Raw genomic sequence first — 18,161 nt, forward strand, 5'->3', positions numbered from 1 at the left:
TAAGTACCATTTTCTTTTATTTAAAAGAACAAATATTAAGTTTTTAAGAATTAAAAGGAAACTGTGCTGATAAATACATTGACTCTGATTAATATTTAGCTAACATTTGGATTGTTAACAATTATTTATATGAAACGACTCAATTCAACTTTTCTAGGGGAAAAAAAAGATTCCTAAACTTAAACAGGAAGTAATAGTCCAAATCACCAAAAGCTTACAATATAATGTTACTTTCATCTGTTTAAGGATTACAGTTTTAACTAAAATAAAGACCCCTTTTGAAAGTTGTTTGTTTTCAGAGATGAGTTTAAGCTGGGTTCTTGAATTGAAAAACTGCATCTTTTCATGGAGTTCAAGTGTGTTTCTATAAAAAGAAAAATTGTGTATCTGATTACTCTAATGCAGTCCTAGTACCTTTTAGTTGGCTTGCAAAGAAAGAATTATAATATGAAATAGTATTTTGCTTGTATTTCCTTCACCTATGATGAATTGGGTATATTAATTACAACAAATAGGCTAATTGAATAAGATCCATTGTTAATCCAATTATTGCTGGGAAAGAATCAACAGGGGGCAAATTACAGATTGACACAGTGTAGAATGCATCTTGTTACATAGTTGCTACTAATGTGTGGGCAGGATTTAGATGAGTGCATAAATTACATCTGAAAATCAAATATAGGCATGTCAAGTGTAAACACTGCAGTTTTCTAGTACCTTTACTTATCAAATGAATTAACATTTCAAACTCAAATCTTTGTTTGAACTTGCCTTTGCTGCCTGAAACAACCCATGTTTTCATATTAGTTCCTTTACTTTTTTAAATGTCTGTTGCTGCAGTTTGCTAATGTTGGTAACAGATCCCTTTAATGTTTCAAAATTAAAAGTTGCAGAATGACTTTATAATTAATATATTTTGTATTATTTAGCAGATTTTCTTTAATGATACGTCTCCTTATGTTAACAGAATATCAGTTTATTTCAAGAATGTATTTATAATAAAATTTTATTTTCATTTATAATAAAATTTTATTTAGAATTAATAATGGTAAAATCTTTATAATCTTTATATCTGTGATGGGGGAAAGGAATGTTTGTGGTAATTGGATATTTTGCTTAATTTATTGTATTTTTTAAATTATTATTTTAGGATTATCTGATTTCCATCAGGTAACATCCCTGACTGTCAGTTGTCATTGTACTTTAGCTTTAATAATTTACTAAAAGATAGTAGTTTCATACTTATCTTTATTCATTAAGATATGTTTATTGACATTAAATATTTGTTACCTGGTTGACATATACTTGTCATTTTATTTTAAAATCGGATATATTGGAAATAGTGGACTAGGAATAAAGAGCTTTATTATCTTTACTGGACTCATGTCTTAGCAGTTTGTTTTATCTTTTGGAGCTACATTTTTCCTATCTGTGTAATGAGGCTAGTACCCACCTTGCATATCACAGAGTTAGTCTCAGTATTAACTGAGGTGTTGTAGGCAAAGCCACTTTGAAATTCTAAGTTCTCTGTAAATATAAGATAGTTTTATTATCCTGAGTATTTGTTCTTAGAGTTTCCTACACTAGTTATTGTTCTTAAGCCATTGGTTGCTAAGTCTGGTACAGTGTCAGAATCTCTGAGGGAATTTTTTTTTAAGTCAAATTGAAGTTGAGGTTGGAACCTACAAATCTTTATCTTTTTACTTTTATTTTGAAATTATTTTGCACTTAACAAAAAGTTGCAAAAATTGTTCACCTGTCTTTTACCCAACTTCCTAAAATGTTAATATCTTACTTAACAATAGCACAATGATCAAAACTAGAGATACTTATATAATCCTATTAAGTAATTTACAGACCTCATGCAGATTTTGCCAGATGTTCTAGTCTTTTGCCCTGGATCCTATTCAGAATCCTTTATTTCATTTTATTGCAGATCTCCTTAGTCTCCTTCAATTTGGTCTGATTCCTCAGTCCTTTTTTTGTCTTTTATGACCTTTTTAAAAAAATTTTTGAAGCATGTTGTTATTTTTGTTATCTCAGTTTGAGTTTATCCAATGTTTTCCTCATGAGAAACCTGTATTTTAAACCCTCTTCTAACAACTAATCTAATACAACAACAACAATCTAACACCAACATAATTAATTGTTCCTCTTTGTAATATCATCTCGATGCCATTTTAACACATATGATAAACTGATAGGGCTTCACAGTTTCTAAGAATCAGTGTTCCATTTAAGTAACTCTACTCTTGCAATGAGGAGCTCTGGTAGCATAATGCCTAGGGCACTTGACTGCTAACCAGAAGGCTGGCAGTTCAAACCCACCAGCCACTCCTCGGAAGAAAGGTTGAGCAAATCTACTTCTGTAGTGATACTGCCTCGGCAACCCAAGGAGGAGGGGTCGCTATGACTCGGGTCCAACTCGACAGCACATAACAACAACAACACTCTTGCAGTGTTAGCAACACAGAACACTACTCAGGTTTACTCCAAATTTTAGCATCAGTTTTTTTCCTGTCATGGAAATGTGTCCTTTTGAATAGAAAGGTGATATGTAAACATTTTGGACTTAGAAATGTTTAGTAGGAAACTAATATATCTGAAATACCCCTTACCTATTGCCGTCGAATTGACTCTGATTCATAGCAACCCTGTAGTACAGATTAGAACTGCCCCCATACAGTTTCCAAGGCTTTAAATCTTTATAGAAGCAGACTGCCACATTTTTTCTCTCAGAGTAGCTGGTGGATTCAAACTTCTGACCTTTTGTTTAACAGCTGAGTATTGTAACCATTGTACCACCAGGGCTCCTTACCACCCCCCCCCCAAAAAAAAAAAAAAAACTCATAGCCATCGAGTCAGAACTGACTTATAGCAACCCCTCCTTGGATTTCTAGGGCGCTATCTCTGAGTAAGTAGATTGCCCAACCTTCCTTCTGAGGAGTGCCTGGTGGGTTTGAACCGCCAGCCTTCTGGTTAGCAGTCAAGATGTCTTAGGCACTACACCATCAGAGCTCCCTCTTTAAATATCCCTTAAAAACTAGAAAATCAAACCCACTGTCATCTAGTTGATTCCACCTCACAGTGACCCTATAGGACAGAATAAAACTATCCCATAGGGTTTCCAAGGCTGTAAATCTTATAGAAGAAGACTGCCTCATCTTCTTCCCACGGAGCAGCTGGTGGGTTCGAACCTCTGACCTTTTGGTTGGTAGCCTAATGCCTGTGGTTACAATGTGCTACAAAAAGAAAAAAAAACCTCATTGCAGTCAAGTTGATTTCAACTCATAGCGACTCCTCCTTGGGTTTCCAAGGCAGTATCGGTAGGGAAGTAGATTGCCCAATCTTCTTCCAAGGAGTGGTTGGTGGATTTGAATTGCCAGCCTTCTGGTTAGCAATCAAATGCATTTGGTACATCCTTAAATGTCCCTTATAGAGTTAGAATTTGAAAGGATTTTGTTAAGTCGTTAATGTGTTTATAAAGTAAGATGCTATTCCTGACCTTCAGAAACAATAATTGGAGAAAAATACCAAATTGATAGAATATAAATAAAAGGATCTTTTTGTTTTTAAGTAAATTTTTCAAATAATTTATATAACAGAGGCTTATCTAAGGTGTTATTAGAAAACACCCTGAAAAGGGGAAGATGTTTAAAGATTGATTTAGTAGTGCTCAATAGTATTTATTTTTTAGAGATTTGGACAATAGTTAGCTGTAAAATAATATTCAAGCAGCTTAATCCTTTACACTTAAAGAGTGTTCACTTAATTATGCTCTTAGAAAGGCACAGTATAACTTCTTCATATGCATTTACAAATACAAAAAAAAAATTTAAATATATTTTTCTTCTCATTTCATTGGTGTTTTCATTCAGTGGAATTTCATTCTTTAAGCAAGCACATGAATAGTATATCAGATGTTTATTTCACATAATTAATTTAGCTTACTGAACACTGAGAAAATGGCTTTTTAAGCTATATACTGAAGGATAATCACAAGCCCTGATTTGTATTTCATAAGGTAAGAACTGTTATTTATGTAATTAAACATTCCTTTCACTAGTGTTGTCATCTACAAACTAGTCTAAAATAAACATTTATGTTAGAGATGGAAAGCAATTGGGGGAGAGAATTAAATATGTATTTCTCTTGCCCAGTTTTACTTAGGAATGTCCCTTACCTTGTCATTGAAAACAATTTGTATATGTGTCTTAGGCTGTGTCAAGTAGTCACAGACAGGGTAATAGTTATGCTTAGGACGAGGTATTTACTGAAAGAGGAAGCATTAGAAGGGTTTCTAGGAAATTAATAATGTTTCTTGATCTAGAAGCTGGTTGAGTACACAGTGTGATCAGTTGAAGAAAATTTGTCAAGGTATATATACTCTTTAAGAATTGTGTACTTTTCTGAATTTACATTGTATGTCAATACTAGTAGACTGTTAACAACAACAACCACACTTTTCTGAATTTACATTGTATGTCAATACTAGTAGACTGTTAACAACAACAACCACACTTTTCTGAATTTACATTGTATGTCAATACTAGTAGACTGTTGTGCTACTAAGTATAGGGATAATAAAGGATTGGATTTGGAGGTATTTTGAGATTGAAATGCTGATGGGATATCTATATAGATGTGTTTAATAAGCAGTTGGTTGCATGAGTCCGAAGCCTGGGGAAAGATCTAAGCTAGAGATTAAGATTTGAGAATTTTCACCTTTTAAGTTGTAATTGAGAATAGAATAAATATCTCATGGACAGTATACATAGAAGAAAGCTGAAGACAGAACTTTGAGTAGCATCAAAGTTTAAGGACTAAATCAGTCAAGGACTGAATCAGTCAAGGACTGAATCAGTCAAGGACTGAATCCTGCTGAAAATGAACATTCAAGGAATAGATGTGGGAAGAGTAGCCAGAGAGGTTTAGTAAGAACCAAGAGACTATCTTACCATGAAGCCAAGAGTACAAAAAAGAAAAATGATCAGGTGTGTGTTGGAGTGATGCAAAAAGTTAACATGCTTTGCTGCTAATCAAGAGGTTTATGGTTGGAGTCCACTCAGAGGTGGCTTGAAGAAAGACTTGGTGATCTACTTCCCAAAAATCAGCCATTGAAACCCCTATAAAGCACAGTCCTTTTCTGATACATATGAGGTTGCCATGAGTTAGAATCAACTTTATGGCAACTGGTACTGGTACTACGTATGTTGTTGTTGTTGTTATGTACCATCAAGTCGGACCTGACTCATAGCCACCCCTTCTTGGGTTTTGTGAGGCAGTATCAGTACGGAAGTAGATTGCCCCATCTTCCTTCGGAGGAGTGGCTGGTGGGTTTGAACCGCTAGCCTTCTGGTTAGCAGTCAAGTGCTTTAGCCACTATGCTACCAGAGCTCCCCCGGTACTACGTATAGGAAGATAAAACTCTAAATTTCCCATTAGATTTGTCATTATAAAGGTCATTTGTGCCTCAGACAATAAGAATTCAGGCTTTTAATTGAATACCCAATTTTTGTCTGTGTCCTTCCTAAATGTGTGACTTTGAACAACTCCGTACCTCAGTTTCCTCCTCTTCTAAAATAATTATACTTGCTTCTCAAGAGTTGTGTGAACAGCTAGTAAGAGAAGCTCATACTAAACACTGAATAAAGGAAAGCTGTGAATATGAATCCATACTAAAGGCTTTTACCTTTATTAGTAAGTGCTTCAGATCATCTTCATTTTCAGCAAGCAAGGTTGTGTCATCTGCATATCGCAGATTGTTAATGAGTCTTCCTCTAATTGTGATGCACAGTTATTTTTCATTTAGTCTGACTTTTGCTTTATTTGTTCACAATACAGATTGAATAAGTATGGTGAAAGAGTACAAGCCTACCACATAACTTTTCCAACCCTAACCCACACAGTATCCCTTTTTTCAGTTCTAACAACTGCCTCTTTGATCCATGTACAGATTCTGTATAAGCACAATTACTGTTTTGGAATTCCTATTCTTTGTTTACCAAAAAAAAAAAAAATAACTCACTGCCGGTGAGTCAGCTCCAACTCCTAGAGACCCCTCCATGGGTTTCTGAGGTGGTATCTCTACAGAATTAGTTTGCCCAGTCTTCCTTCTGAGGAGTGGCTAATGCGTTAGAACTGCTAGCCTTCTGGTTAGCAGTCAAATGCCTTAGGCACCACACCACTAGAGCTCCCTTCTTTGTAATGTTACCTATAATTTTTTAATACCTATACAGTCAAATGTCTTTTTGTAGTCTATAAATACAGGTAAACATCTTTCTGGTATTCTCTGTTGTTGGCCAATATCCATCTGAAATCAGCAATGATATCACTCATTCTACTTACTCTTCTGAATCTAGCTTAAACTTCTGGCCATTCCCTTGTCAGTATATGGCTACGTTTTTAAATTAACTTCAGGAAAATTTTGCTAATATGTGATATTAATAATATTTTTTAATTTCCACATTCCATTTCATTATTTTTCTTTGAAATGGGCACAAATAACGGATCTCTTCTATTTGCTTGGCCAGGTAGCTGTCTTCCAGATTTCTTATCATAGATGAGTGAGCGCTTCCAGTGTTGCATCTCTTTGTTGAAGCATCTCAATTAGAAAAAAAACTGAAGTTGTCAAGGAGTCTATTCTTCTTCAGTCAACAATCAGTGCCTATGGAAGCAGAAGCCAAGAAATTGAACAATATATTGCATTGGACAAATCTGCTGCAGAAGACCTCTTTAAAATTTTAAAAAGTAAAGATACCACTTTGATGACTATAGTGCATCTCACCTAAGCCAGGGTCTTTCCATTTGCCTCATATGCATGTGCAAACTGAGCAATGAATAAAGAAGACAAAAGAAGAATTGATACATTCAAATAGTGGTGTTAGTGAAGAATATTGAACATACCCTAGAAGAACAAACTAATTAGTGTTAGAAGGAATAAAACTGGAATGTTCCAGAAGCCAGGATGACAAGACTTCATCATGCTTACATTGGACATGTCATTAGGAAAGACCAATCACTAGAAAAGGACATCATATTTGGTAAAGTAGGGGCATTCACAAAAATGAGGAAAACCCTCCATGAGATGGGTTGATTTAGTAGCCTCAACAATGGGCTTTAGCATATCAAAGCTCATGGAGAAAGCATAGGCTAGGGCTGCATTTCATTCTTTTAGAGTCACCATGAGTCAGAGCCAACCCTGATACTAGCTAACGACGACAACATGAATATGAAAAGTAGTTTCACGTGTTCGTGTTATAATCAACTACTTATTAGACATATCAAGATAAATGTCCCATTTAGTTATATCAATCTCAAAATACCTACAAATCCTCATTATCCCCAAATGTAACTGCAGTATTCTACTTATATATGATGTATATTCAGAAAAGAACACATCTTTTCAGTTGAATGAAAATAAAACCATATAGTCAGTTGTTTATTGAGAACTAAGAGTACGAGGCGGGAAAAAGAGATCGTGTCATTTCTAACAGTAGATTTGACCTCATGGAAGATTTTTATCTTAGAATAGGACACTAGAGTAAGGTAAAGAGACCAGAAGAAAAGGGAAATGACCAATGAAAGTGGTGGGAGAGAAAGAGTGTAACTATGGTTGTTTTCCTAATGTTATTTCAAAATATCTTTTTGTGTTTCCGGGTTCCCTGGTTTTAGCATAAGTAATGTTTTTGCTCTTAATTGCTTTCTTCACATACTCAAAGCAGTGCAAGCGAGGAAGATACCAAGTAGAAATTGCCATTATCCTGTTTAGCATGGTAATCACCAAGACATAAATATTCTAGGAAAAGAACATTTAGAATTTCTTCTCTTATATCCAAACATCTAGTCAGTAATCAAGTCCTAGTGGTTCTATTTCCAAATAAATAAATAAATAAATAAAACATCTTTCTTCATCCATATGGCCGTTGCCCTGAGATTCTTCATCTTACCTGAAAAGTTGCTCGTTTTATGACTGGTTTCCCCTGCCTTACATTTCATTTCCTTCTAGTCATATTTTTTCCCTTGTTCAAAATTTTGTCTTGCAGTTGCTTTCTTTTTTTACATATATTCAAATATATCTCAGTGCCATTCATTAAACATTGTGGCCAGTGACGACTTCTTTTAAATTCCTGCTGTGTGTAACTTAAAAAAGTGGCTTAAGATAAAATGTTAACAATGCCTTCTGTTCGTGATATTCACCCCATCTGCCGGTCCAGCTCTCAGTTTTCTCCTTCTGCAGTCTTCTGGGTGTTCCTCTCATGCTGTTGTACTCTATGTTCTCCTCATTCCTCTGTGTTATATCCCTACCTGGAATGTACCTCCTTCCTCTTTCACTACCTGTTAAAATTCTCATTATTCTAGTCTTATTTCAAACTTCACCTTTTCTGTAAAGCCTCTTTTACGTAAGCACTTCTTCCTTTCTGTTGACATTATATCCTATGCTGTCATCCACTTAGCATTTTGACTGTAATCACATTCTAATAGTAAAAACTACAGTGCTTTAAGGTTAGACACTGTGTCCCTTTATATTCAAATCCCAGATCCTATGCAAGTGCTGAAAATGTAATAATTAGAAATAGTTACCATTAGTTGAAGAGGGTGGTTCAGTGGGAGAATTCTCACCTTGTATGCTGCAGATCTATGTTAGATTCCTAGCCAGTGCACCTAATATGCAGCCATGACCTGTCTGTCAGTGGAGGCTGGAGGCTTGAGTGTTGCTGTGATGCTGGATAGGTTTTAATGGAGCTTCCAGACTTGGATAGGTGAGGAAGAAAGGCCTGGTGCTCTATTCCCAAAAATCAGCCTGTGAAAACTGTGGATTTTATACATCCCGTTGTACATGGGGTTGCCATGAGTCAGCAGCTAACAGCAACAATAACCATTAGTTGAAAAATTACTATGTGGCAAGTCTGTCTAACAGCTGACATAGACTGTAGCACTTAATTCTTGATAACAATGGATGTCGCTATTAAAATATCATTTTCCAGGCAAGGAAACTAAGGCTAGAAGATTAAGTCATGTAATTTGTCCAGTTAGTTAAATGATAGAGCCAGAGTTTAAATTGTTGACCCTGTGATTTCAAAGCACATACTTCTAACCTCCACCTTATCCCATATATTTGATTATTGAAAGAATGGATAAGTATTTGATATAGGAAGTATTTGTGGAGTTGGGGAGTTTTCTGTTTTGGGAATGTATGTATCTAAAATAGAATTTTGCTGATTAGTAATTATTATGGTTTATAATTGGTATTATGCTTTAAAATCATTTCCCTGCACTTCTTATAGCTGATAAAGAAATGTGGGGGCTCTGTACTTCTACTCAGATGAGGAATAAAAACAAAAATCATTGTCATTTAAAATACTTGTACTTGATGTATGTTAATACAGTCATCCCCTACTTTTCAAAAGTTCAGTTCACACCACTTCATTTTATGAAAGACCTGCCGTTGTACATAGGATTGCTAAAAGCTGGAGCTGGCTCGGTGGCATAAGACAGCAACACCACATTAGTACCTGTTTTCACTAACCAAAAGAAATCCAGGGCAATTTTCACTTTACGAAAATAGGTGAACAATGAAACCAGCATTTAGCGTTTGTTTTGCAGCAAGCTGTTAAAGTGGCAGCATACTCCCTGAGCAGCAAGAGTGGTGTCACCAAGCTCTATCCCTGGGAACTACACTTAACATCAAAACACCAGAGCTTTGAACTGTGTCTGAACAATATATATTAGTGTTATCTTAGGTTTTATGTGTTATTTGTTATGATTTGGTAGATTATTTGTGGGTCTGGGAATGCTCAAAAATTTTTCCATATAAATTAATGGTAATTGTTGCTTCTATTTATGCCATTTCTGCTTTAAAAGCTTTCATAGAAATGTTCTGCTTTTGGAGGAAACTTGTATATGTGTACATGAAGACATCTGCTGTATCTACACACTGTGGCAAATAAAAAATAATAATTCTTACTCTTTAGAAATATATAGTACAACAAAGATAAGCCTTAACATAACTGAAATAATTAAAGAGCAATTAATTATTAAATAGTTTAAGTAAGAAGAAATTGCTCTAGAGTAGAAAGAAGTAGAAGCCTTTAGGGAACAGAGGTGATTCAAGAACAGTAAGTGGAATTTGAACTTAACAAGAGGTAGAAGGAAAAGAATTCCCTTATTCTAAATCTCTTATAATAAAATAAATGAATTATTTTTATTATTAAATACATCACCTGGCATTTTTCTCACAAAAAGTCACTTTGAGGCTCCGTGACAAGTGGTCTGACTTGGCTGCCTGTCTATGCTTAGAAGTACATTAGCAGTAGTATTAGTTTATCTTCATGCCATTAGAATAGTTTGTATTTTAAAAATATTATAAATTTCATGATAACTGTTGGTTGGACATTCAAGTAACTTTATGAAGTGGGTGAAAGTTTATCATGGCTGTTTTAGTTTGACCCAAATATGGAAAAATGCATAGTTCTTACTGTTTACTCTTTCCTTCTGAAACAGCAAACTCATTATTACATTGGGTAAGAAACAAAAAAGAAAGAATGAGTCTTCAGATGAAATATCTGATACCGAGCAGATGCCACAGCATACGTTGAAAGATGAGGACCCTCAAGTGAGTATTAAAAAGTTTTTCTGAGAAATGAAGTGCTGTTAGAATTATTTAGGTAGTATAATATTGCTTGCCTTGTGGATACTTACTGTAGTTTAGTATTAAAAAGTCATTTTATTTTATGGTAGAACTTATATGACAGCATTATAATAATATGTTTCCAGTATTATTACCAAGGTATGTTAGACATAGGAGGAAACTTACATGTCTTCTCTAATCCCTTATTTTTAGATAATGAAACTGAAACCCAAAGAGTTAAAGTAACAATCCAAAGTCCATGATGGCTTTTAGCATGACCAAGTGTCTGCTGTTATCCTGTGTGGAGTGCTTTTGAATGAACTTAATTATGGAAATTCTAATTTTTAAAATCACATGGAAATGATAAAGCAAATGGATTGAATCATACCTAGAGATAATTACTTTTATCTGCTTGTGTCAAAAACAAGACAACCAGTTATACTCAAAAGTCCTGTAGCCTAGTCATAAATACTGTGCGATTTGCCTTTTTTTTTTTTTTGGTTTCTTTCTTTCTTTTTTTTTTTTTTTTGGAATAGGTATATTTTCAAAACAACCCTGTGAAGTTAGAAAAAAAAAATACTTAGTGAAGGTCATAATAAATCAGGCCACCCTCTGCTCTCTAACAATTAAAGTACTACTGTAGGCCGTAGGGGTGGTGGCAGTTGTTGAATTATGGGGCCAGAAAGCCCCTGAATGGCCTTTCTTCTTCCTTATGCAGCTTCTTATCCAATGGGAGAGTAGTGGCTCAAGGCTCCTGGGCTGCTGCAAGAGTTGAGGTAAGGGCAGTGACCAAAGCTCCTAATATTATATGGCCTGGCTTTTTCTTCATATGTTATCCTTAACTTAGGCAAACTTATATTTAACTTACTCAACATGAGAAAATTTAGTTTAATTTTTATTAGAATAATGCTGGCCATTTTTCCATTATGCAATTACCAAACAATGAAACAGTAGACAAGGTTAAAATAACACATTTCTTTCATGCTTTTCAGTATAGTATTAGGTTGCTTTGACCTGTGTGTTGCTTTAACGCAAAAAAAAAAAAAATAAATGTAGAAGGAAAGATATTTTCTAGTAATTAATTAAATCATATTATTGATATATTTAGTTGCTTTATTATGTAAATGGTGGAGATCTCCATGTAGCTTTCAAGTACAACAATGGGCTTCTCAAGATTTGAAGGCTTGAAACCTAATTAAATTTTAAAGTTTGGAGTCAAGTAGAACTGTAGAAATGTGAATATGATGTTTAATATTATTACTTGAATCTTAATAGAGAATTTTTTAGTAGTCTAATTGTATTGAGAGATGTAAATTTAATGAAAATCTTTCTATGGCAGATTATAATAGGATCATTATAAGAAACAAGTGATATGCTACCATAATGAAATATTAGTCATTTAAAAGCATAATGTTTCTGACCCCTTCCATCAAGTGCTGTGGGCTGATACTTTAAGACATAAGAAGAAAGAAGCTAAAAATAAGTTAGAAGGGAGAATTTGTCACTATTTCAAATTGTGCTTTGAACAACATTATAAGGAAAATGATCCAGAAAAGAGCACATGGCCCAAAATTGTGGACATCAAATTAGTTTTTGTATTTTTAAACTGGTAGAGAGGCTACATAACAGAAAAGGATAACTGTTGAGAGTGACACCTAATATGTGACTTTATATGCTAGTAGAATATAGTTTATGGTGAAATCAACTATAGTTTCTTGATTCATAGACTTTAATTAGTCAGTTAGACTGATAAAGTCTTCGTAGAATGAGGGAGCAGTTTACAATATGTGACCCTCATTCTTTCTTGTGAAGAATTATCTATGTATTTTTATGAGTTCAAAGGAGTCTTCTAGGCTACTTACTTATTTGCTCTCTACTGAAGTACAAATGAAATGCGCTCTGGTGGAGCTGTGGTTAAGGCATTGGGCTGCTAACCACAAGGTAGGCAGTTCAAACCCGCCAGCTGCTACATGGGAAGAAGATGAGGCAATCTACTCCCATGGAGGTTTATAGCCTTGGAAACCTAGTGGAGGTCACTATGAGTCAGAATCAACTCAATGGCAACGGGTTTTGCTTTGTTTCATGGGAAGTGTAAGTGAGGCATTTCAGAGGATGCATAGATGCCTAAGTGACCATAAACTATAGTGCTGAAAACATTTAACAGTATCTTTCACAAATGTACTAGATTATTCTCAAACATCTTTATCTAGAAGGCGTATGCCTAGTGAGACATTACATTGATAATGCATGTTATTGTAGAATAATAAATAGGATATTAATTTAAACTCTTTTTGAACATCAGATATATATGATGCTCATGATAAAATTTTAAACATTCTTTTACCCTGGTGTTAATTTAAATAATTGTATAGGATTTTTTCCCCCTGAGAATAATAAACATTTCATATCTATTCTCAAAATAGGATATGAAAAAATTGAGCTTCTGGGAGTCCTTGTATTATAATTTTTGTACTGCTATTTTCTTGTCTCCCATATAAACAAAATTGTCACCTTGAGTTTTGAATATGTAAGTGTGATCCTGTATATGAGGATGGCCAAGAGATGGTGATTCTGTGTATGAGCATCCTAAATGAGCATGGAGTTGTCTACTCCGTTTGGCTGAGCTAACCATATTCATGCCTTTTCTTCTCTCAGTATCCCACTTCTAAGAGGAAGGAGCAGAGGCATGATGGTAAAGGCCACAGCAGCCTCTTTGGTTGCAAGTAACAATTTGTCCCAGCACTGCTGCAATCACTCAGTCACTTTTGTCATAGCTGCATATGTAAACAAAAGATCTCTTGTATAGAAGTCATTGTAAGAAACCAGAAGGAGAGCAGTAGTGTTACTTTCCTGATTCCATTTTTTGGGGCTGGGAGGGAGAGAACTCAACATACAGAAGAGAATGAGAAAAAAAATAAAGAAGGGATGGATTCACCAAATAGTGAGCAATAGAACAGTTGGTTGGCTATGATGCCTTTACCCAAGAAATTTTAGGGATGGGCAAAAGCAAATCTGAGGACTCTGGAATTTTCGAGGCATCCTGAGATTTGGGGTTTTTTGTTGGGAACATCAAAAGAAGAGTACTTTTTAAAATAAATTTTCCTAGAAATATAAAATTTCTGAAAAAAAAAGTTAGATATTTAGGGAGGTAAGTAAAGCCATGTGTGTTTGATGCCTGACTTAAAATTTCTTAGATTATTTTAGAATGTTACAACAAATAATACTTTTTAAAAGGTATACTTCTGTTTTTATGATGGTCCTGTTCTTTTTTAAAAAAGCTAGTAAGGTCATTAAAATACTGTTTCCTCACTCATTCAAATTAAAAATTTGATAATTTTTATATTTCATTATTTTTGTATCTCTTTTAAAATCTTTTGTATCATTTAATTTTTTTATTCTGTTTTAAACACAATTTCATGACAAATGTTATTTAGTGTATTCTTCTCAGTGTATGCTCCCAATTAATTATTTCACTGGTATTCATCTAATATTGTTTTGGGTTTTGGACAAAAATTGTGCAAGTATTAGTAGTTTAAAATGTATGTTTCCTGAGATGTGAGATAGTTAAATAGAATATATACTTTTTTACTTTTCTTAACAATAGTTTTTAAGGAAACGTAATAAAGTGATAAAGATATTAGTAATAAAGTCTGTTTTGCTCAAACTGAAATAGTTCGATACAACACAGACCTTTTTGCTTTTAACAATTTCTAAAGAAAAGTAATAAAGGCATTACTAAACTTTGTTATTTCAAATTTTAGGAAGTAGAATGCTAGGAAGATACTAAGCCTTTTGTGGCAAAGGGCAAATTATAATCTTGTGTTCATTAAAAGAAAAATTGAGAAAAGATGAATGTTGAATATAATTTTCAGAATTTAATGTACAAAATTACCAACTTTAGGGATAATTATTTTTAAGATCTTTCCTTCAAAGTTAATTATATAAATCTGATCCTTATGGTTCATTACAGAAAAGAAGATCAAATCGACAAATTAAAAGGAAAAAATATGCAGAAGAAGCAGAAGGGAAACAATGTGAAGAATCAATTAAAGGTTCTATGAAAATAAAAAAGAATTCAGCTCCTTTACCTGGTGAACAACCCTTACAATTATTTGTGGTAAGATATATTTGGGATTATGACTGTAAAACATTTTAAGCTATCATAAATTCTTTAAAATTGTTTCATTGTCTTTCCTCCTGAATTCTGGATTCTGTGTTGTGTAGGTAATAGAATCATTGGTCATTCAAATTAGACACCTAGGAATTTATTTTATTCTCTTTTCTTTTACTTCTTCCTCTGATTTATCATTACATGCTACATTTTCTTCCTTTAAAATAAATATCCTTGAAACTCCTCCAACTTCTGTATCCTTTCTGCAGAATATTTCTAAATTCTACGTCTGATCATATTGCTCTACTGAGAACTCCTTAATAGTTCTCTAAATCTTAGAAAAATAATGCTACCTTTGTACAGTTGATAAAGCCCTTTCCTTTGGGTCTTTTCTGCCCTTCTGCTGCTTCTCTACAAGCACGCACTTCCCTAGCTTTATGAAAGTAATAGCCTCAATGCCATGTTTTGCCACTTCTGTGCTTATGCATATGCCTTTCCTCTTTATAAACTTCTTTTAACAACCCTGAATTGTGTTGTAAACCAGCCTCTCATCTGTTTCTTAATAGCTGAGGCCTTGAGCAAATGCTCCTCTTCTCTAGTTTGAGTTTCCTCATCCATACAATGGAGATGATAATAGTACCTATAGTGCCTAGTGTTGCTGTAGGATTCAATTAGTTAATACGTGTGCTGTGCTTCAATGATGCCTAGCACATAAAAAAAACACAGTGTCTTTACTGTAATGATACAAATGATGAGGACAATAAGAACAATGATGTCTTTTTCCATATTTGTATTCCTGTCATTTAACAGAGCACATAGACTAAATAAATGTTTTATATACAATGTGACATGAGAACCAAGAAGTTCTTGGAATATATTCCATTATGTATGTATGTTTGTTTGTTTGTTTTCGCCTTCTTCCCACAGGAGAATCCCAGTGAAGAAGATGCTGCAATTGTGGACAAAATATTATCTTCTAGAATTGTGAAAAAGGAAGTAAGTAATGGTACTTTACATGTTACGTTTGTATTCGATGGCTTTCTTTAAAAAGTCATAATTATTGATTTTATTTTCTTAAAGATATCCCCTGGAGTGATGATTGATACAGAAGAATTTTTTGTAAAATACAAGAATTAGTAAGTATACAAGTTAGAAAATAAACACTAGAAAGATACTGATTTAAATATAAAGTACCGCAAATAACTTGATTTTCCTTTTGTATATATTATATATGATAATGACTCTTATCATTGAAAAGGTGAAAAGGCACTGTTTGATATCTTTTCACATCAAAATTGAATGTTTTTGCTTTCAGAAGACATTAATTATTAATCTAAAAATGCAGTAATTTTTTACATAAAACCTACTTTTACAAATTGTTGCCATTATTCTGTTTGTATTGGTGAGCTTTTCATATTTCATTCTTTTTGCAAAAAAAACATTTTTGATCTCTGGGTTATTATATCATATGATGATTTGACTAAAATTGTAATCTTGGGTATAGGTAAATTAAACTACAAGGTTGCTAATCGTGGGAAACCACTTACTCTTTTTTTTTAAATGTTTTCCAACTTTTCTAAGTATTCTTCTGTTAGATAAAGTGTTTAAAAAAATTACATTGGTTTCAAAATAACCTAGTTTTCTGATCATGACAAAACTCTTATAGTAAATAAATAAATGATGAATCACATCTTCCCACTACCCTTGTGACTCAGTTTACTATTCTCTTTCTCCAAGGCAAATGGCAGACCTTTATACTATAGTCTCTTCAGGATACAGTGATCACAATGATTATATTTCAAAAAGTATACAAGACTCTATTAAATAAAATGATGAACTACCTATATGTAAAGTTGAAGATAATATTTTATTGAATGTTATGACTAAATTAAATCTTGAAAATCCATAGCATGATTTTCTGTATCGTTCTAATACATTATTTTTTATAAAATTTTTAGCTCCTATCTTCACTGTGAATGGGCTACAGAAGAGCAGCTTTTGAAAGATAAGAGAATCCAGCAGAAAATTAAGCGATTTAAAATGAGACAAGCACAAAGAGCACATTTTTTCTCAGACGTAAGAAAAAGTATAAATGACACTATTATGTGTTAGACTATATTTGTTGTTGTTATGTGCCATGGAGTTGGACCCGACTCATAAGCTATATTACTTATAAAAGCTTTAGTAGTATTCATATTAATTCTTAACACAAAATAAACACTGCCATCAAGTTGGACCGGACTCATAGCGACCTCTCCTTGGGTTTCCAAGGTGGTATCACTACGGAAGAAGATTGCCCATCCTTCTATCTGAGGAGTAGCTGGTGGGTTTGAACAGCCAGCCTTCTAGTTAGCAGTCATATGCCTTAGGCACTATGCTACCAGAGCTCCTATTAATTCTTAGGTTCCCAAACTTAATATTTTATAATACATACATTTGTATAGTATTTTTCTCTTTCCATATTCTTCTTGGAAACAATACCTTGAGCAGGAATACTGATAATTTAAAATAGTGACTAACTTACATTTTTAAGTTAGTATGTATTTGAATACTTAAATTTGAATGTGGATGGGTTAATATCACAGAATATTTATTAGGAAAGTTACTTATGTAGAGGAGTGATAATGTAGCAAATAAGTAGTAAGTCTGGCATTTTTTAGGAGTTTGAGTTTTGCTCTCTATTTTTCTCCTCTATTTTTCTCTGTTCTACCTAGGACCTTCTCTTGTGTCCTTGGTCAGAATGATCAGAAGTGGTAGCCAGGCACCATCTAGTTCTTCAGGTCTCATTAGTGCCTTTTAAGCAAAAGATTTTGTGTGTATGTGTATTCTTCTCCAGAAGCCAATCCAGGACCACACGTTATGTTTAGTTATCATGTTCTTTTAATCTGGAAAGTTACTCATTTTTTCTTTTATGACCTTAACATTTTATTAAGAGTACAGATTGTTTGTTTTAGAATCTTTCTCAATTTGAGTTGTCTGGTATTTCCTCATGATTAGATTCAGGTTCAGCAGTTTTTAAAAGAAGATCGTAGAAATGATTCTCAGCAAATCTTACCAGGAAGGACATGATACCTATGTACCCCATTATTGGTGGTGATAACAGTTATCACTAGACTGATAGATTTCTCTGTAATGAAGTTCCTACTATTCCCCTGTAATTACTGAAACTAGTTAAGAATGTTAATGATTCTAATGATCTCGTAGTATATGGATGCTGCAGAGTCCTCCCAGCCCCTCAAAAATATCTTACCTCCACAGTGTGATATATGAAATTCCTAATGAATTAACGCCTGTACAAGTACTGAATTAATAGTATTTTAGTTTTTAACAAAGACTGCTTTCTCTAACCTGACCCAATAGGAATTGTGCAAATTTTCTTAATGTACCTCATTACCATTCCTGTGTTAGACAATGTATCCT

The 18,161-nt window shown here is 33.7% G+C and overlaps 1 protein-coding gene across 1 annotated transcript in view; it reads left to right on the plus strand.

Annotated features, from left to right (window-relative positions):
* The window catches only part of CHD9 (chromodomain helicase DNA binding protein 9), a 178,760-nt gene that overhangs the window by 51,715 nt on the left and 108,884 nt on the right, over positions 1-18,161 (plus strand). Inside the window, exons 3-7 of the mRNA XM_042781796.1 lie at positions 10,504-10,615; positions 14,601-14,747; positions 15,669-15,737; positions 15,822-15,877; positions 16,700-16,817. Coding sequence (XP_042637730.1) covers positions 10,504-10,615; positions 14,601-14,747; positions 15,669-15,737; positions 15,822-15,877; positions 16,700-16,817 — 502 coding nt within the window. The remainder of the gene's footprint in view (positions 1-10,503; positions 10,616-14,600; positions 14,748-15,668; positions 15,738-15,821; positions 15,878-16,699; positions 16,818-18,161) is intronic.

The sequence above is a fragment of the Orycteropus afer genome, unplaced genomic scaffold, assembly GCF_000298275.1.
Source record: "Orycteropus afer afer isolate SDZICR_OR568_19922 unplaced genomic scaffold, OryAfe1.0 scaffold00009, whole genome shotgun sequence".
NCBI lineage: Eukaryota > Metazoa > Chordata > Mammalia > Tubulidentata > Orycteropodidae > Orycteropus > Orycteropus afer.